This window comes from Pyrus communis, chromosome 2 (assembly GCF_963583255.1).
Source record: "Pyrus communis chromosome 2, drPyrComm1.1, whole genome shotgun sequence".
NCBI lineage: Eukaryota > Viridiplantae > Streptophyta > Magnoliopsida > Rosales > Rosaceae > Pyrus > Pyrus communis.
In genome coordinates, this window is record NC_084804.1 from 33,332,628 (window position 1) to 33,353,214 (window position 20,587).

General features: G+C 39.1%; 2 protein-coding genes and 1 pseudogene across 2 annotated transcripts; 2 read left to right on the forward strand and 1 right to left on the reverse strand.

The window, feature by feature from the left end:
* Window positions 1-2,212: 2,212 nt before the first annotated feature.
* On the forward strand, window positions 2,213-7,026 carry LOC137725082 (H/ACA ribonucleoprotein complex subunit 4-like). The gene is made up of 3 exons (XM_068463685.1): window positions 2,213-2,315; window positions 6,584-6,769; window positions 6,881-7,026. Exons 1-3 carry the CDS (start codon window positions 2,213-2,215, stop codon window positions 7,024-7,026), a joined length of 435 nt encoding a protein of 144 aa, XP_068319786.1.
* A 5,026-nt stretch (window positions 7,027-12,052) lies between these two features.
* LOC137722340 (small ribosomal subunit protein uS11m-like) lies at window positions 12,053-13,629 on the forward strand (annotated as a pseudogene).
* A 1,910-nt stretch (window positions 13,630-15,539) lies between these two features.
* Window positions 15,540-17,433, reverse strand: LOC137725300 (putative glycine-rich cell wall structural protein 1). Its single transcript, XM_068463943.1, has 2 exons — window positions 16,567-17,433; window positions 15,540-15,857 (listed from the first exon to the last, which is right to left on the reverse strand). The coding sequence occupies exon 1, from the start codon at window positions 17,309-17,311 to the stop codon at window positions 16,607-16,609; it is 705 nt and encodes a 234-aa protein (XP_068320044.1). The 5' UTR covers window positions 17,312-17,433; the 3' UTR covers window positions 15,540-15,857; window positions 16,567-16,606.
* Between the last annotated feature and the right edge of the window lie 3,154 nt (window positions 17,434-20,587).

Here is a 20,587-nt window from a genome sequence, read left to right on the forward strand (position 1 = left end):
GAGAAGTAGATCGAGCCTTACAAAAGCCGAAGTGACCTCTTGAGGAGGAACACCGAGGTCTTGATCTTGCGGATGGACCGGCGTTTCGACCGTCGCTTCAGGCTCGACGAGTAGCCTTTTCCTGTGATCCACTGTAGAAGAATTGACTGGGTCGGCTGCTTCAACCACTGGAGGATTAGTGGTAGGAGTGATGAATGGTCGAAAACGGCTCGCGGACGGCATTTCGTCGCTCTCATCATCATAAAATAAAAAGCTGTTAAGATATGTGAATCTGATAAAATGAAGAAGGTCACTAACCAACATAATTATACCGCTTCCAAGATGATCGTCGATTATTTTTTCGGGAGATTTGTCCTGACGGATGGGGTCATCTCTTCTAAAACTACAGGCTCCTCAACTAGCAGAGCAGTCCGCGGGTCAGCCATAGCCCCAAGGACGGGTCGATCCGCTTGCCAGGTCGATGTTGGTCATTTTTCGTAGGGGCTTAAAGGACCAGGGCGGGGGGAGAGTTGCTAAGTGCGGTTGTTCCAGTAGTGTGGCTGGAGATCATGTGAATCTCCTGTTCCCCCTTCTTTGCCAATTTCTTAATGTGTTTCGAGGGTTAGGGAGCTTCGTCGGTTGTCTCGGTGTCCGGACATGGTCGTTTGCTTTGCAGAGGCTGCACGGCGGGTTTACTTTTCTTGAAGAAGGCAGATTTTTTCTTGGCCGCAGCCGTATCAATCACGTCCGCCTTCTTCGACGCTTGACCATATGAGAAAATGAGATTAAATTAGTAAGGTTTAGTGATAGTAAAAATGAGAAATAAAAGGAAAGGTAACCGTCTACCTCGAGTCGGCTTTTTGGATTAGAGGGTAGAGATTTTTTTCGGCTGATCGTCAAAAATCTTATTGGTGACGTCTTCAACCACAACCCCAAAGAAGGCTTGAGTATACTCTTCCCACCAGTCGCTGAAGGTGTCTGTGTCGAAAGATTCAGGAAGAATTGGTCGGAGGTGGAATGTTTTGCACCGATCTTGAAACTATTTTTCATAATCTCTACACTCCCTCTCTAAAGAGCCAGAAATGCGCTCTCGGCTTAGGAGGGAGCGGGAAGTAAGTAGAGATACCGGACAACCTTGGAGATAGCCGAGTTGTCGAGCAGTGAAGTGAGGGTGGTAGACCTCCCAACTCGCTCGACGAGAGTCACAATCAAGGGGAAGGTCGCGTGCTAACATGATCGACCCCTAATTCTGACGAAGAGTAGCATCTTCACTTTCACTCCATGCTGATATTGGAAGCCTGATAGAGCCGGGGTGCTCTTGATGATGGCACACTAAAAATTCATCATCAGAAAGAACGTCTAGGCCGAAGAGATATTTGAAGACCTCTTCAACCTAGTGAAGAGGCGTCGGCCGGGATGCCAACTGAAGACCAAGTGAGGTAGAGGGTTGCAAGTTGGAGATGTCTGGCCGAAGTATGGCGAAATAAACCTGTCAGAATTGGAAAACCCAGAGGGGACCATTCTGGTTTGGGTCAATTTTGTTGATGGTCACCTCGGCCAGGCAGCGAAGAAAATTGGCAAGAATGGCCGAGCTGAGTGCCAGCGTATGACCACTAGCCAGAGCTTCGGCCACTGGCATATTCTCGACTAGGCACTTGTTTGACCAGGTACAACAAAGATAAGTAGAGGATGAGGGTGTTGTAGTTGAAGAAATTCTTGTGTAGCTTCTGAACCTCTTCTTTCGAAGGCTCTTGACAATCTCGACATAGTATCTCGACGATTTGTTCATCGAAAAGCGCCGTGAGGTTGAGATTCGACAGGCATCCAAAGAGAGCAGCATCTATTGGGATGCCAGAAGGAGAAGTCCCAAGAATAGCCGAGACATCGAGGATGGTGGGGCTGAAAGGGCCAAAGGGAAGGACCATAGTGTTAGTGGCCGAGCACCAGAGATTCAGCACTACCATAAGAATCTCCTTGTTTATGACCAACTCCATGGTCGAGATTCTAGTGGTATCCTAGATACCAAAAGCCTTCCATTCTTAACCGAAGAAATTTTCCATTTGGACGACCCAGGCTGCCCAGTTGGCGTTGGTAGTAGGCTAGCGCCTTGGGGTTTTGATAGGTCCCATTTTGACCAATCGAACCCTTGTAGCAAGGGTGTCAGGCAGTGAGCCTTAAAGAGTGTGGTGATGGACGGTGGTACTGCATCCTTGAAGAGTGGCCCCAAGATTTGATGAGTGGTGCTCAGATCGTTCTCAAAGCGCAGAGTTTTGATGGCGCTCCAATCGATGAAGCCTTTGCACTTGGCACATTCACCGGAGAGTTTGGAAATGAAGGTGTTGGAAGCCATTGTGGAGAGCTTAAAAAGATTTCTAGGAGGAGAATTTGGAAAGATCTCTGGGATAAAAGCTTGAGATTTTCTGGGATTTTTTAAGGCAGAAATGGCGAGCGGAGTTTCAAGGTTTCTAAAGGTGTAAAATGCAAACGAAGGAAACTCAGGTATTTATAGGCATTTCGAAAGGAAGATCGAACATTTGATCTTCAAAAAAAGGTTTGATTTTCAAATTTTGGTGCCAAATCGACCAGGCAATCCTTAATCATTATGGATATCTTGGGAATCTCGGGGGAAAAATCGAGGTTTTCATGGTTTAAGAACATACGATTGCGTATGATGGCATATTTAATGCTTTAATGAGGAAGAGACGTTTCGGCTGGTGCACGTTTTCGAGGGTCATGATTAAGGACTGCTAGGTTAGCTAAGGGGTTGACACGCGGCAAGACGTGCGGGGAATTCGGGTCGTGTGATTGTGCTTCATAAATGCACTCGATGGATGTGAGGCTTTTCGTTATCCCATGGTTATCTCGTAGAGGTCACTTCTTCAAGGTCAAAAATTGGCTAAAGATTCCAAGCCGAAGACCTCAGAAGCGAGGGGGCAATGTTTAGGCCCAAAATAATATTATTGGGCCAAGTGTAGGTTTATGTTCGGCCCAATGCTTTTCCAAATATACTATAGGCTGCCTGGTGGTCCCGGGCCGTTCAGTGAAGATGGTCAAGTCCTATTACAAGAATGAGTAGTTTGGATAAGCAAATAGGTTGAGGAAGTCCGGATACGATAAAGAAGCCTAATGCAAAATGGATTCTCGACCGGCAATGAATATGGCCTCAAAAGGGGGGTGAGTTCAAGTCCTAATAGGAATAGGATTAGTCGAGATAAAGTTAGAACAGAATAAGAAGTCCTAGTCCGAATATGGTTTCAACTTGATCTTAAAGAGGTTTTGTTGCTATAAATAGAAAGCAGAGTGCATCATTCAAGCTCTCTCCAATTCAACACACAATTGCCCTACACAAACCTCTCAAACATCTTGAGAATTTTTATTTTCTTTTTCCGCCAACACATCTTCAGTTTGGATAACAGCACTGTGAAGGCAACCGGCGAACATCTTCAGTTTGGATAAACAACACTGTTGCCGTAGAATCAGCCGATCGAGGAGTACCTTCAGTTTAGATAAATAGCACTGCGTCGAGGCCGACTCGTTATCTATCCAAGTCTTCATCGAGAAGGGTTTCCAAATCCTTATTGACAGAGGTCATCTTATTAGCCTTCTCGGCGAAGTAAGGTGTTACGAGTTACAACATTTGGCACATTGGACGCCGAGTGATTTTATGATTAGATACTCACAAGTGAGTTTCAGAGTTCGGCATTCTGACGACCAAACCACATTTACCATCAAGACATACATTACCTTTGAGTACTTGTGTTTATATAGTCTGGTGTCGATTCGACGTGCTTATACTCTCACGAATATAATCACTGTGACCGAATCCGGCGCTGACGATTTGTGAGCTTCGCAGAATTAGCAGCCTTGTCTTCAGGCTCGAGAATCCAAAGGCCGAGACTTGTTCCTTCCTCCGCCACAATCGCAAGATCAAAAGGCCAGCAACGCACTCAACGCAACATCAACAAATTGTACTCCTCGGCCAGGCTTGGCCGACGAGTTGGCACGCCCCGCATCAACCGAAGGACGTAGTTAGCTCATTAGTTACTCGTCCTGCGCGCCACGTAGGCTTTGTAATTTTTAGGGTCAACAGTAATATAATATCTTTTTTTCACTAATACATGGAGAATAATTTACCCATAACAAGAAGAAATATAATTTGATGTATTATATTGAAAAATATTATGTCATACCTATATTTATACAACAATAAAATGTGCCTAATGTATGTAACAATACATGAAAAATAATTTACCTACAAGTTAGAGAAGTGTATTTTGATTCAAAATATATAATATGGATTTAGTATTATTTTTCTTTAATAATTGGAACAAATTAATTTACTTCCCAATTAACGAAAAATATATATATATATATCACAAAAAGGTAAATTTTTGGTGTGATATGGATACAATTAATGCAATACAACAATATATTTTATTTCACTTTTTCTACAACTTTTAATTTGGAATAAATTTAGGGATTTGGGAATAAATAAATTGTATTAGTAGGCCAATAGTGTTCCGATGTGGCTGCAGATTTTAATTTTGGACTTTTATTAGACGTTTATATGTAGATGGGTTTTTATCTATGAATCATGAATTGTAAGGGCCAAAATCTAAAGCACCCTAAAATATTTGAGAGTGAGAGAGGGGGATGTCTGTAGAGAGAGAAGAGGCCATCTGTTTGTGAGATATGTTTTCTTATTAGTCTTGTACTTTTATTTATAACTAATTTTAGAATAATGTTAGGTGTATTAAATTTGTTCATTAATAATGTGGTACTAATTAAATTTGTACTTATTTAAGTTGAATTGATTAAGAGTTGTAGTAAAAATTTATACGGTGTAGAATGAGCTACTATCATTTGGTGCATAAATTTGGCGTATGAAGCACCACCCCTAATTTTATACTAATCATAGGTAGGGTTTTACTTGAACCCCAAGTAATACAATCATGATAGGTTAAGATACTCTAAATATAAAAGGATTTTACTTTAAGTTTACATAGTCACATTCTTTAAATAACTTTATTCATAGCACTCCCTCTTGAGTGTGTACAACTTAAAAGGAGTAGTTGCATCAGGGTTTTCATATTAATGGAGGAGGAATTCGAGTTTTCCGAATAACCACAATTAATTTATTTATTCTTTTATATAAATTGTTTTTCGATTCATAGTAGTACCTCTGGACTTATGTTCAAATTCTCTTCTTGTAGTTTAAATGAATCTAGTGCATTTATCTTACCGTTTGTGAAAGAGTAATACTGATATCCAAATGTCTTTCAACTCATTGCTCCCAAGGTACAAGGAAAACAATTCATCACTAGTACCTAACATGTAAGGATATAGTCTTGTAAGCAACGAGACTTCACCATCCTTCCTAAAATATATAGGAAAACTAATGAAAAAGGCTTGAAAACTTTGAGTTTTAACGAAAATGACAAAATAAACGGTAAAGTGAATAGTACTAGGATTGACTTTTTAGTGTAAAAATATGGTTTTTAGTTAAAGTGAACATTATCGAGAGTTTTTCGTTAAAGTTCCCAAAATATAATGCCTTAGTAATCCAACCGTGACAAAAAAAGAGAATGGATATACGCATTGTCAGAAAAAATTGAAATGTTCTAGCAATATTTAAATGGGCTACACGATTTCAAATTTAGCTGTTTTTGTTGTAGTAAAAATGATCTTTTAATGAAGACTTAAACAATAAACGGTTCAAATCATGAAATCAAATCGTGCTTAAACGCCGTATTTACATACTAACTGATTAGTGTGATGAGTCGATATTATACTATATATTTTACCCTTATCTTAGTATTAATTTATTGGTTATTTTGGTAGAATTTTGATACTTTGTTATGTATTTTCAATGTAGGACATTCGACTTCATCTGGAGCAAAAAGTGATGAAATGGATGAATTTTGAAGTGATTCCAATTGGATGATGTTTAGTGAGTCTTTAAGATAATTGTGTCAAAATTTCAGATTTTTCTACCAAGCCATTTGACCGTGGCGATGAAATAAAGGTCCACCGTGCAGTTTTCCCAGATTGACGTTTCTGGACGTTTTGAGTATTTTGGAGGTCAAGATAGTATATTTGAAGGAAGATTCATTCTAAGGATTTGTTAGGGACGTCTCAAGCTTTAAAAAGAGATATTTTGGGAATAAATCGGAGTTGATTTGGTTGGTCAAAAGATAGATTTTCTGAGAAGTCCGAATTTCAGTTTAAATAGGAAACCTTTTATTTCCTAGTTATTTTATTCTATTATGTTTCCTAGTTTTTAAAAGACTTTTCTAGGTAGGATTTTATTTTGTAGCCTTAAAATAAGGCTATTTAGCCATTAGAGCACTTCCACCGGAACACCATTAGGCCGGCACCCAGTCAAAAAAAGGGGCCGGGACTCAGTCAATCCGCTCCAGCCCGTTCAATTGCCTGGCACCCAGCCCAAGCTGGTCTCCAGGCCAGCCCAGAATTGACAGAGCCAGGGACCGGCCTATTAGCGTGTGTTTTGTGGGAATGGTGCCGAGGAAACGCAAGACGACTGAGCAAGAAGAAAAGAAGTTGGTGGTGCCGGTGAAATCAAGCTAGTGACCCGTGGCGCCAGCGAGGAAGAAGGTCAAGGGAGCTCAGAAGAAGAAAGAGCAGGCGAAGAAGGAAGAGGTGGAGGCGGAAGAAGCGGAAGAGGAAGCTGTGAAGGAAGAGGAGGACAACTCCGGCGAGAGCAAGGCGGAGGTCGAGTTTCCCCTGTTTCAGAAGCACCCATTCGGATTCCAAGATTACCTCACCACGGGCGTCCGATACCAAAACCTCTCGACATGATGGTTGACGCCATCATCAGAATCATGGTCGTTGCACGATATGAGAACACTCTAGTAGTCGTGACTGAGACTGGTTGGCCCAGCTTTAGGACCGACCCAAGCGGAGAACAAGAACAAGAAGAAGAAAAAGAAGGAGAAAGTGGAGGCCGAGGCAGAGAACAAGAAGGAGAAAGGGAAAACAAAAGTGGAGGATGACGGAGAAGGTACGGAGGCTGACGATGACAAGTAAGATAAGAGGACCATTGTAATAAAAAATAATAAAATTTTAATAAAATTGACTAGTCTATTTTTTGTTAGGAGTGGAGATGCTTTAGCCTATTACTGTTCATTGGGGTCTATTACTGTTCATTGGGGTCTATTACTGTTCATTGAAGTGAATAAATGGGCTGGGTGCTGGCGCAAAGTCTTTAGGGGTGGAGTTGCTCTTAGAGAAAAAAGGAGAACACATCAATACTTTGCTAGGCTTGGAGAGTTTTTGACGATTCAAGTTTATTTTTAAGGTGTTTTCTATCCATATTTTTAATAATATTTTGTTTTATGATTGTTCATAACTAGTTCATTTGCTAGGGCGAGGCCACGAGTCTTAGCAAGAATATGTAATTTCTTTTCAATTTATTTATGATATTATGCATGCAGGTTTTGCATTGTTAATCACCGTGTTTGAAATTATCTAATTGTCTTGATGATCGGCCACCATTAGGGTATTTAGAAAAGTAATTTGATGCAATGTTGGCGGATGACTGTCCCTGGAATTGACTAAGGCTTCTTGTGATTAATATATGTAACTTCTTAGGATGGACGACACGTCTTAAGGGTTATATGGTTTTTCAAAAGGATTTCACAAAACTTAATGAGTGTTGCATGTTCACATTCAATCTGGACACGCATGTTAGATATACGTTCTATGTTGGAGTTTCCAAGTAGGATATATATTAGGAAAACCTAACCTTCAAAATATGCATGGGTAATTCATAAGTAATTGGAAGAAATACATAGGATTGTTAAGGTAACAGCGGAACCCTAGTGCTCAAATTTATTTTCTTTTGTTTTCTTTACTTTGTCGATTTATTTAATTATTTTTAATTAAATTCGTTTTAATATTTTAGGTCATTAAATCACATTTTTTCTAACTTTGTTTTTAAATAATTAATTAAGATTTGGTTTTAACCTAAAATATTTATTCAATCCCTATGGAGAACGACATTGCTAGAGCCGACTATATTACAATTACCTTGTACTCTTGCAAGTATTTTAAATGTTTTTATCATTACTTTTGCAGGTGGTAAAAATCTTTATCATAGTGCTAAGCGCTATTTTCTGTTTATGTATTAATTCAAACATAGTATACGTAATTCAAGATTTCATTTCCTTAGACCACGCTCTCTATGTACGAGCGGGTGACACCCTTCGACCTACGTTCAAGTTTCAACACACAAAAGCATCCATCCAAGCCCATTTCGACCCCACTCACCCTCCTCTTGGTCTAGATGAGCCTTTGGATGGACCACATCGACGTCCAATTGTCTAATACAAGTGAATTTGCCATATGTGAGTGGAGTTCATTTCTATCAAAAAGGCTATTAACCATGTTATCAGTAAAAAATTGTACAAGTAACATTATTATCGTATAAAACTTTGAGCTTAATTATATCTCCAAATTCAATCAAGTGTACAAATTAATGTGAGGTCTTGGATCTCCAATTATTATTTATCTTAAGAATAAAGTCACATCAAATTTATGCATTAAATTTGTAAGAGACTTGTTTAATACTTTGATGAACACTAATTATATGTGTGTTCCCAATGTTTTCAATATGTTCTAGTACTTTATAATTTATATGTCATCCTATTTTTACAATTTATATATCACAATACAATTATGTATATTTTATAAGTATACATAGACATTTATTTATAAGTTATATAATAAATTTAATTAAAAAAAATTTGTTGGCACTGCCTAGATCCCGACTAGACGCCTAAGCGTTAGGCCTCTACCCACCGCCCGACTAGCACTTAGCCTCTTTAGAATCTTGTCTTAGTCTATAGTAGAACATTTAATCTCACCATGCATTGTCGATGTTTGACTCTAGTCTTAACATCTCCTTCCTGGAACAAATAAAGGGAAAAAAAAAAACAAGTGACCTAATTAAAGAATGACAACTTGTAAAACTTCAGCACAAAAACGCTGAAATCATGAGATATAAAGAGTGCTATGTATGATCGCCCTTGTTCGATATGTAAGAAATCATCATGAAGGCAGATGCTTTAAGTATTACACTCATGGCCTGTGGCTCCGTCATTGCCGTTGTCGCTGTTATATATCTGTGGGGTCATTGCATCGGAGGCAACAAGAAGCAAACCGGACGATCCACCATGATGCAGAGTGTAATGCCTCCTCCGGCAGCTCAACGAGCTTACTGCGATGTTGAAAGAGGTGCAGGTACAAATCATCAAAGAAATAATATTACTAGAAATGGAACAAAAGATGGTGCGATGGTGATCTTGGTAGGAGCTGGTGCTGCTTTTGCTACTGCTGCTGTCGCGGCTGCCGTAACTAATGATGTTGATGGGGACGGTGGAGGTAGTGCTTGTGGTGGCAATGACGGTGGTGCTTGTGGCGGTTGTACTGGCGGAGGTTGCGGGGGTTGTGGAGGTGATTAGGCATTACACTTGTTTTCTCTTTCTTTCTTTCTTTTTAAAATTGATTTTATTCTTATTTGAAGAATAAAATCAATGATTCATGCATTTGAGATTTAAATAAATGTTGTGAAGAATAATTAAGAGAAATTTCAGATTTGGTTTGTTCTGTAATGGTGGGCTGAATTATTTGTCTGCCATGCAACTTGGTGGAAAAATCAATTTCCCAAATTTGTAGAGAATAAGCACACTTAATTTGATGTTCAAGTTTAAATAATAAATTATGATTATACGTAATATAAAATTTTGTATCATTAGAGCATCTCCAAAGGATATGTCAAAATGTTCAAATTATCAATAACGGTAAGAAAAGACAACAACGATGTTTTCCAACCGAGAAGTCAAATCTGTTGTGACATGACATGAAATAGCAGCTCTCTCCCTTACTGTCAAATTTGACAGCAGCTTCAAATATCTTTCTAATTAATTTTTACATGTTATTTCCTTTTTTTTTTTTTTTAATCAAATCTGCAACTCTCCTCTCTCAGTCGAGCCTGAGAAGCGCTGCTCGTCCTTCTTCTTCCCTTTTCTCAGAACCAAACCCAGAAACCAACCTCATTGTAAACACGAATATTCCTGTGATGAATGAGACAAGAACACGTGTACAAAATAATATTTTGTATTAATTTTGGGGTTACAATCTCTTTTACAATTTGATCCTCTGATTCTATCTTCGTAAGGTGTAGATTTGTGGATGGGCTGTTGATCCAAAGGGCCGTTGGGGCTTGATCTTAGGATGAACAAGGATGAATAGATCTTCAAGGGTCTTTGGGGCTTGATCTTGATAAATAGTTGTGTGGATTTCTTCAAGGGTCGCTGGGCTTGATCTTAATGAACGAGGATGAACGGATCTTTAAGGGCCCTTGGGGCTGGATCTTGATGAATGATGAACGAACCTTCAAGGGCCTTCAGGGTTTGATCTTGATGAATAATTGTGTGGGTTTCTTCAAGGATTTGACGAAGAACGACGAGAGCTTTCTTGATCCTTCGGGATTCTTGGGAATTTGGGCAGTTGGATGCTTGAAAGCTTTAGAGTTTCATAGCTTCAAGGGTTTGGGAATTCTCTTCCAATTTGGGAGTAGAGAAATGTATATGTCAATTCCTACTTTGATCCCTTGATGGAGAAGTCTATTTATAGACTTTGAGAATGAACCACCACCATCCTTTTTTCTTGGTGAAGTAAGTGGATGATGTAGGTGAAATGAGTGGAGGTTGTACGTGAAGTAAGTGTATGATGTAGGTGAAATGAATGGAGGTTGTAATTTTAATGCATTGATCAACATTTATTTCACTGAAATTTCGACAAATGCCCCCACTTCAAGGTGCATCGTATACATGTGCTTGTTACGTGTAGGAGATGCGCTTTGAAGTCCCTTAATGTAGATGTCAATCTAAGGGCCTTCAAGGCTTGATCTTGAAATGGACTGGAAATTTCTTCAAGGGCCACTGAGGTTTGATCTTGAATTGGGCTGAAAGTTTTCTTCAAATGTCGTTGAGGCTTGTTCTTGAATTTTGTTTGAAATTTCTTCAAGGGCCGTTGAGGCTTGATCTTGAATGAAATTGGACCACAAGGAGCTTCACGTGGTAGATGATCTTTGGCTTTGGTAGTGGATAAATCGGCACATATTTTGTTGCGCTTGTTGACTTTCCATATTTTTTATCTTGAACTGTGTTGGAGGATTTTCTGGTTTCCTCTAATTGTTGACTTTCCACAGGCTTATTCTTAAACTGGGCTGGGAGTTTCTTCTGCCAGACTTGCACCAAATGTCTGAATTTACTCCTTTTATCTGGAGCTAAATTTGGTTCAAGGACAGTGGACACTTGTTCTTGAATCAGACTTGTGATTTCTTCAAGAGCCATCGAGGCTTGTTCTTTAACAGAACGGGACCACGAGCAGCTCCACGTGACAAGTGATCTTCGGCTTCGTCAAGGATGAATCAGCACGTGCAGTCGTTGCGTTTGTTGATTATCCACAAGCTTGATGTTTCATTGTCACTCGCTTTATCTGTTCTTCAGGCAGATGTGGTGTCTTCTCTGGAAGTGCATCAACAGTTGAGGATGATACTCGAGAGCGATGCTAGGTACGCCATCAAGGAAGAGGTTCCAGGCAGTCGGTACCTGACTGGAAGCTTGATTCCAAGGGCTGACTGATTGCTTTCCTTCTTATAGTCCTGCAGGTAAGAACAAGGACAAAGAAAAGGATAGGGAGAAAACATGATATGAGATACTTTTTCTTTTGAAGAAGTAGGGGTGATTTGACGACGTTTCACGACGAGGCTTTGCTCTTTGGCGACGGTACCAGCGAAAGGCTATTGAAGCTTCCCGAGCTCTTCAATTAGAACAACGACGCCAGGCTTGGATTTAACTTAGACTCTTTTGTCTGGATTATGCAGTTCTGCAAGGAAGGGTGTCGTGCTACAGTGATTTGTTCCAGCTCATTGTGCTGCATTTTTCTCTGCTTGTTTCTTTTGGATAGCAGAAGTGGTGCGCAACCTTTTGCTTTTAAATGGCCTTCCAGAGCATCACCTCTCAACGATTCATCCATACTTGAATGCTTCAGTGTAAAGAGCCAACATCATATCAACTGTCCTGAAGTATGCGCTAAGGAAATTCGAGACCTATCAACAGTTGAAGACGAGTACTCGAGGGCAATGCTAGGTAAGCAACCAGGCAAAGATTCCGGCCAATCAGTTCCTCTCTCTCTCTCTCGATCTCTCATATGTTCTTAGTGGGTAGGTAACGGATATGAACATCGATGATGGTATAATGAGATTATTAGCATGCTTTGATTCTACGCTTTTTTTTAGGGTTTGTTGGTTTTCTATTTGGGTTTTCAATTTCATTGCTTTTCGTTTCAATGATTGGGTTTCCATTTTCTTCTCTCAAAGTTTTTCGATCTAGGGGTTTTTCGCTTTTCTCCTTGTAGCTGGTGGTCTGTCTCACTCTGTTTCTCTGACATTCCAATAGCTGAGGGAATTGGAAATGCTGTTCAATTTCTATTCAGATTAACCATTGTGTTTGTTTAATTTTCTCAGGAATTCATACATGCCATGTATTCGTCTCTATCTCGACTGTCTTCGTCACTGATTCACTGCCTTGCTAGAACCCCATGCCAGGGCGAGCTCATCACTTCAAGGTCTTTCTCCATCTCTAGGATGCCACCATGCAAGTTCTTCTTCTTCCTGCATCCTTTTTGATTCGCCCATTGGGTTTCTGTTTTTGTTGGCTATGAAGTTGATTACATCTTAGACTTTCTTTTTTTACCTCAAACTTGGGTTTTGAATCGCCTTTTAAATACGGTTGCCTGTGAAATTAGTTTGATGAAATAAATGGTGAGTCGAGAAGCTTTGATGGGAAGGCAATCAATCTTTCATTAGTGATATCTAATGATTGAAAATATATTGTGGAATTTACAGGCCTCCAAGAAAATTTTCAAAATGGTTTCAATGTTTCTGAGAATGGTGCAAGGAATTCCAGGTGTATAAACTTTGTGAAGGGAGTTATAGAGGAGGATGGATGGAACAACTTCGGGGGTTCTCAGTTTCCTTGATATAATATAGAGCAAAATGCTGATATTGTCCATGTAAAGATGATGAAAAGTAATACCTTTGTTACTGTGACGGACTCAAAGGGCAACAAGAAACTTGGGGCCTCAGCTGGTTCCTTACCAGACATGAAGGGAGGACCTAAATTGGCCAAGTATGCTGCCGAAGCAACTGCAGAACATGTTGGACGGATGTCAAGAAATTTTGGCTTAAAATCAGTTGTGATGAAGGTGAAGGGGTTTACTTATTTTAAGAAGAAAAGGCAAGCTATCATGAGCTGGAAAGAGGGCTTCACTAGTTCCCAAGCGGGTCATAGTCCAATTGTATACATCGAAGATACAACCCGAAAGCCTCACAATGGTTGTAGACTCCCAAAGCAGCGTCGTATCTGAAACACGGTGCGCTTTATTCTTGACTGGGTATAATTTGTACTTGGTTATGAAGATGTATTTGGTGAAATAATGAGCTTGACCTAGTTGTTTTTTTTGCTTCAAAATTTGAATTTCTATCTTAGTGGGATGCTAATGTAGTCTATTTGAAGGTCTTATTGCTATGTTGTGAAGATGGTTGTTTATTAAGATAAAGTAGCTGGTTAAATAACTTCTCCGATAATATTGGTGTGGAAAGTTTTGGCTTTTTCAGTTTTTCCTAGTACTGGTAAAGAACTCATGTTGAAGATGGTCTGTTTATTAAATGTGAAAGACTTTCGGTTATCCTCTACCTGTACGTGTATTTTGGTTACTAATGATTAATGTCATAGAGAGCTCATTGTACGTTGATAGGTGGTCATACTTGGAATGAATATGTTTCATGACTGAAATGATTTAGGTTCGAGCTGAAGTACATGACCACAAACAATATTATTGTCTTGTCATTGTAGTTTGTTGATGTACAAAATCGGATCGATCTTGAACCAAAAAAATCTGACTGTAAAATCACACATACACACAAGAACACAATGATATATCGTGGTTCACCCCAAGTTGGAGCTACATCTACACTGGTGTCAATCTGGTTTCATAGTGAAATGAGAGTTACATTATTGTTGCTAGAAAGGCTAGGATTTTCCACTGAGGGTGAATGATGCCTTTTATAGGACAAGGTTTCCTTCCCCTCTTACATACATCATGGGGCTAAAGTAGGGAGGCCCAATATATGGTACAACATGGTTTAATGCATGAATGCGGAATGCATATGCATGTGGGTTTCTGCCAAGAGTTGGGTTGGTCGATATCTCCTTGTTGATTCTTTTGAAGAGGGCCTCCTCTTACTCGACAAGGTCAATGAAGTTTCTTATTGAGGGAAACAACGGGTGAGGTGATTATAGCGCCAAGGGTAGAACGTTGCGTGTCTTGCTCATTATTATTTTCTTTGCCAGATTTCAATGTTCATTAAAAGCCTGTTTCATCGATGAGTGAATGTTGAAGATAGTTTTTCAATTTAGTTACTGTTCTTGTTTTCTGGTTTAAGAGCCAAATGATTTTGACTTCTCTATGAGGTTGAACTCTGTTCTTAGCTTGCTGGGTTCCTGTATGGAATCACTGCAGGGTTCTTGCCTTGGTGTTTGTTTAGTTGAATTCATGTGATTTTTCTTGGTCTGCTTGTATTTCTTGCTTCTGTGGCCACAGAACTGTGTCACCAAATTTCACTCAGATTTGGTGCAAACTTAATTGGACAACGAAGTAAAAAAAAACGAAATAGCAAGAACTATAAACTCAAAGGTTATTCTCCGCAGTTCTGCAGATTGATCAGTACATGTCTTTTTTGCATTCCCAAAACAAAATGAATGGAAATCATATTCATTCATGCGGGATTATGGAAATATTTTTTTTGGGCCTTTACGCGTGGCACTCAAAGTGGTTGGAATGACTGAAATGTGAATAGTGTGTAAGCAGGGTTGGTCTAGGCTCACTGGACTAGACCACCGGAACATGGGTAGTTCGACGTGCTTCGGGTGGTCGACGGGATTTATCTGGTCGAGGGATTTCTTGTCTCTCAAAAAAGGGCAACCTATCTAACATTTTAATGGATAGGGTATTAGGTTTTTACTCATTCATTCCGAATTTTAATAGTCCTTGGAATGAAAAACAAGTCCCGCAGTGATTTGGTATGTCATACGGCAAACCAAGATATGGGATTACCAAGGAGGGTCGATCATTCCATACCCAATGCTTCATATCCACAATTCCCATATCAGATATCGGATCAATTATTCTCATTGTGATCGCATGCAGAGTTACCAAGACAGTCATCCCTTCTGAATTTGTAATACTTACAGAATGGAGACGATGATTGCACGATTTAGATTCATCGTGTCAGAATCATCATTCAAAAATGGCGTATAATTACTCGTGCTCAGTATTCGCACAATACAAGTGAAGAGAAATATCACTAAATTGTAGTATTAAGCGGCAAAATATTAATCCTTCCTAAATCAATAAAAACTGTTTTCGTTTCTCTTAAAAGCAATAATATCTCAAAGAAATACTGTTCAAAATAATACCAAGTAAACCATTCGATATTTTTATTCGCAACGATATACATGTAGTGCTAACAAAAATTAGATAACACCAATGTAATTAAACACTCAACAAGCATCAATCTAATCCGAGAGATAAACACGTTTTGGATTGTGACCATACAAAATAACTAAATTAAACATAGTGCAAAACTAAGAAATAGTTAATTGATCATTATTTCCCTTGTACTGCCGAGATTGATCATTATTTTGCTTTAAATTGTAAAGAACTGTTTCTTTCCTCGAGTCTCTTTCTTTTCTCTTTTGACTTTATTTCTTTACCTTGTGCTTCTCATGCTGCAGCAGACACAAAAGAAGAGAGCATAAAATGTTTAAACTTTTTACTCATACATATCTAGATCTAAGAGATGAACAATTATCAAATAAAACATTATCTTTGACTTGATATATAGAAATTACATTTACGATTCTACAATAATAGTACACATTGATTTTAGACAATAGAAAATATGATTAATTAGAAAGAGATTTTGGTGAGAATTTTGGTCTCCCAACTTATAAGTATATAATGTAGTCATTCATGGAGTAAAATTCTTTCCGCTCTTAATCTCTCTCTTTTTATTCTCTCATATTTAAATGATTACGATTACACCACCTTGTTTTGAATTTTTTATACAAAGAATAAGATAAAAAGAATAATGAAAAGAGATGGGTAATAGAAGGAGAAATAATCATCCTCCGTCATTCAAATTATTAATTTTCAAGAAGATTAGTTAGCTACAAAAAAATTTAATATCTTTTCCAATTTGTTTTTCCGTTGACAAATATGATGACCCTCACACTACGACATGGTTTAACTTCCCTCTAAGACTGATGAACATGCCATTTCATTGACAGATATACAATAATACAAGATAAAGAGTATTTTTATAATCAATTTATCTTTAAAATACGTACTAATTGTAACAAAATATCCAGCTTATACAATTTAAAAGTACTAATTAATTGATTACAATCATGAAAATTAGGGGTTTGCAGTACGTACCAAGGCATAAGCGCCAGTAGCAGCAGCTACACTAAGTTCCTCAATAGTCACTTTTCTTGCTGTACCCCCCTCCGCCACGCCCTCCGTGTCCTTCTTCCGAGTCATCATCATCAGATTTTTTGTACCCGCGACCCCCTCCGTGTCCTTCCTCCGAGTAATCATCAGTGCTTCCCCCGCCATAGCCACCTCCGCCGCTAGTACCACGTCCTTCACCAGAGTACGCAGTGGTCTCGGTAGCCCGGCCTCCGTGTCCTTCTTCCGAGTAACTATCATCAGCGTTGCCGGTCCCGCCGTAGCCACCTCCGCTGGTACGACGTCCTTCGCTAGAGTAAGCTGTGGTCCCGGTAGCACGGCCTCCGTGTCCTTCTTCCGAGTAACTATTGGTGTTGCCGGTCCCGCTGTAGCCACCTCCGCCGGTAAGACGTCCTTCGCTAGAGTAAGCTGTGGTCTCGCTGTACGCGGCACGGCCTCCGTGTCCCTCTTCCGAGTAATCATCAGTTTTGCCTCCGCCAGTACGGCGTCCTTCACCAGAGTAATCAGTGCTGTCACCGTAGCCGCTGCCGCTGCGGGCACCGGTACGTCCTTGGGAAGAGTAACCAGTAGTGGGGTCGCCGTAAGCACCACCAGAACGGGGTTGATCACCGTAACCAGACTGAGACTGAGAGTAGGATGAGGGTTTATCGTCCTCTTCGTCGTCCCTTTGGCGGGACAAGAGGCCACGGCTGTGCCGCTCCTGATCAGCCATATTGGGGTAGGGGTATTTGGGAAAATGTAAGGAAATGCGAAATGAAGGGAGGTTATGAGGAGGAGAGGTAGATACTGAGTTTTGTTATGTTGTCTGAGCGCATGATCGATGGTGGTGGAGGGTTCTTATATTAAGTGTTGGGAGTCCTAAAATAACTGTCTGCAGGAGGCTTAAGCTCTTCTCCATCACAAGCTCATACGTACAATATCCGCCTAAGGTGGGACTCTTGTGGTTTTGCCACTTGCATGGCTACCAGTCCAAGCCTTGGTTGTCGGTCATCATCCCCTGTATTTGTTTTTGTTTAAGAAATGTGTATGGGGAGACATACCTTCGGAGTTCAACTAGATATTTTTTTGTTTGGCCAACTCTAGATATCATTTTGGCTATATCAATGTGGTACTCAAATTTTATTGACTCCAGAGGGCACCCCACATGTATTAAAGCATATTTAACAACATTGTCTAGTTTTGCTATTACTTAAACATGGGTTTTTTACAATTTGGGTATTTGGATATAAAATGACAAGAATACCCTTGAAGCACACCAGGATTCCTACATGTGAGCAGCAGGCAATCATCTTTCAACCGAGTCAAAAGTGCCCAAAATAGGTAACAATTCAAAGCCTATTTCATCCATCCTCATCAAATCCTTTCTACAAGGTAACTCCCAAAACATTCCTTTTAAATTATGTTAATTGGCTAATTAATAGATTTATTACATAATTAATCTATTAATAGCCAATTAAACTACCAATTACGCCCAAAAAACACACATTAGGCCAGCCACCTTCTCTCCCAAGGGGGCCGACCATGCCTTATATATTCTACCTCATTTTCCCCTTTTATTAGCTAATCAATTTGGTAATTATTCTATTAATTGACTAATTAATTAGTTAATTATTCCATAACTCCCAATTTAACACAAATCAAGAACCTAGCCCACAAAGGGAGCTAATTGGCCGGTCCTCTCTCATCCAAGGAGGTCGACCACTCTCCTATTTAAACCCCATCATTCTCCTCAAAGTTCACTTCCAATCCTCTTTGCTAAAATTTTCTAAAATTCTCAAACACTTTCTCTCTAAATTCTAACTTTGGCATCGGAGGTTCTTTGGCCAAAGCGCCCCTCCCCCCCCCCCCCCCCAACCCCCCCAAAACCATATTCATCATGGGCGCGTTGAGGCTCTTGGCCTTGACCAAAGGTGTTAATTGTTTTGTAGGTGCAATCTTGTCCAAGATCAAAGAGGAAGAAATTTACATCCACAACCTAGTTAACTCACTAAACTAGTAATTAGTTACATGGACAGGGGTAACAAAACTTGTAACAATAATACAACTAACTATTTGGATGTCTCTTTAATTCTTACCATCTAAAGTGGATAATCGTAACAATAAAGAAAATCTGAGCTTAATTCTTTTAAACAAATTATGAAAGAGTGCTACTAAAACTAAATCATTGTCTTATTTTCCCACCCACCTTTTAATAAAAATGTTAATCACATAATTATCCTTTTAGCAAAAGACTTTCAAATCCATATTTATAAATTCGTTATAACCTTAATTAAATAAACTAAAAGAGAATACAGAAAACTAAAACTAACATAAGTAAAAATAAATCCATCACTCTCCCAAATCATCCACGATGGGCTGACGACTATTAAATCTCCAATCATCCATTACCCTCCCCAGCGACAAACACCACCCTACTCTCCCTTTCAATTCTGGTACTACCACCTCCACCCTCTCTTCCTCTTCCTCATAGACGAACAACGATGACAACCAAGACTTTAAAATTTAAAAATACCTAATTCTAGTTGGAATAAATTGGCTTCTGTATTGGAGCAATTTCCCCCGTTGTTTTTCTCACTTCCTCCCCCTTCAGTTTCTCTCTCTTTCCAAAGGAGATGCCGCCAAGCAGGTGTCAAAGGTTTTGGTTTTTGATATGGGTGGGAGAAGGTTCTAGTGGGGCTAGGCTAGCTAGTGGCAATTAAGGAAGCATGAAGTTTTTCAAAAAACATATTAATATTACTCTTTAAAAAAAAAAAAAAAAATTAGAGGTTATTTTAGGAATAAATTAAGGTGGGTGGACAAATAACATTTTAATTTTTTAATTTTTTTAGTGGATGAAATTATAATGTGAATGTAGAAATAGGACAATGGGGTGGGTCTATTGTCACTCAAAAACTTTTATGAAATTAATGGAACCCTAATGTTGATCCACACGTTCTCTAGACTTGTCACCGCCATCCTCTCCTCTCTCCACCGTTACCTCCCTTCTCTAACGACTAATGTTGATCCACCCTATCCTACATGGCCAGCTGGATAGCCACATGATGGTGCTCCACCACCTCCTCCGGTGACTGATGTGATTGCTCTATTCTACCAAACTTAGGATTTCATAGTGTTTTTAATGTCACCAGAAAAAAGGATAAATTTGAAAAAACGGATCCAATATTTTCTCTTCTCTTCTATTTCTAGGGGATTTTTAAAAAGGAGGAAGACGTGATGGAAAAATCAACATTTTCTTATCCTTATTTCCTCTCGGATTGCTGCTTTATATGACAGCCCGAATCCTTCATGATTTTTTGTTTTGTGAAGTCAGAATCTTTTTTTTAATCCTCAAGAAATTTTATTTCATGGTATATTCCTTGATATTTCCGAAGCTTTTGGCTTGTACTTTTACCGGATTTATCATCTGTATGTCCTCCAAAAGTGTGGAGGGATGGAGGGTACGGAACAGAGGAGGAGAAAGTATTAAAATTGCTAGATTTTCAAAAAAAAAAAGAAACTAAAATTTAATAAAGAAAACAGAAAATTACACTAGACTATACACCTAAGCTGCCACATAAGGTGCGGTATATACTAAATATAGTATAATAAAATGATAAAAATAACATTACTCTTGGATAAGAATTGAAGGATAGAAATCATGCTAGTTGTTAATTTTCCCAAGCGACAGCTCCTACTATTGCATGCATGAAATAGGACACCTCCAACTACAAAGAAACATTGATGGATTAGAAATCATGCAGGCTAACTTTTATAAAAAACAAGATAGCCACATATATATATATATATATGTGTGTGTGTGTGTGTGTGTGTGTGTGTGTGAGTTTGATAATAAATATAGATTTAAATTTCTAATTATATACAGTTACTTACCTATGATAGTGATAGCTAAAGCACTTTTTTTTTGGTGAAACAATATATAATACAATTCTATATCTATGAAAAATATTTGGTCAACATCTCCATTTACCTATAAAAGAGATACGAAACA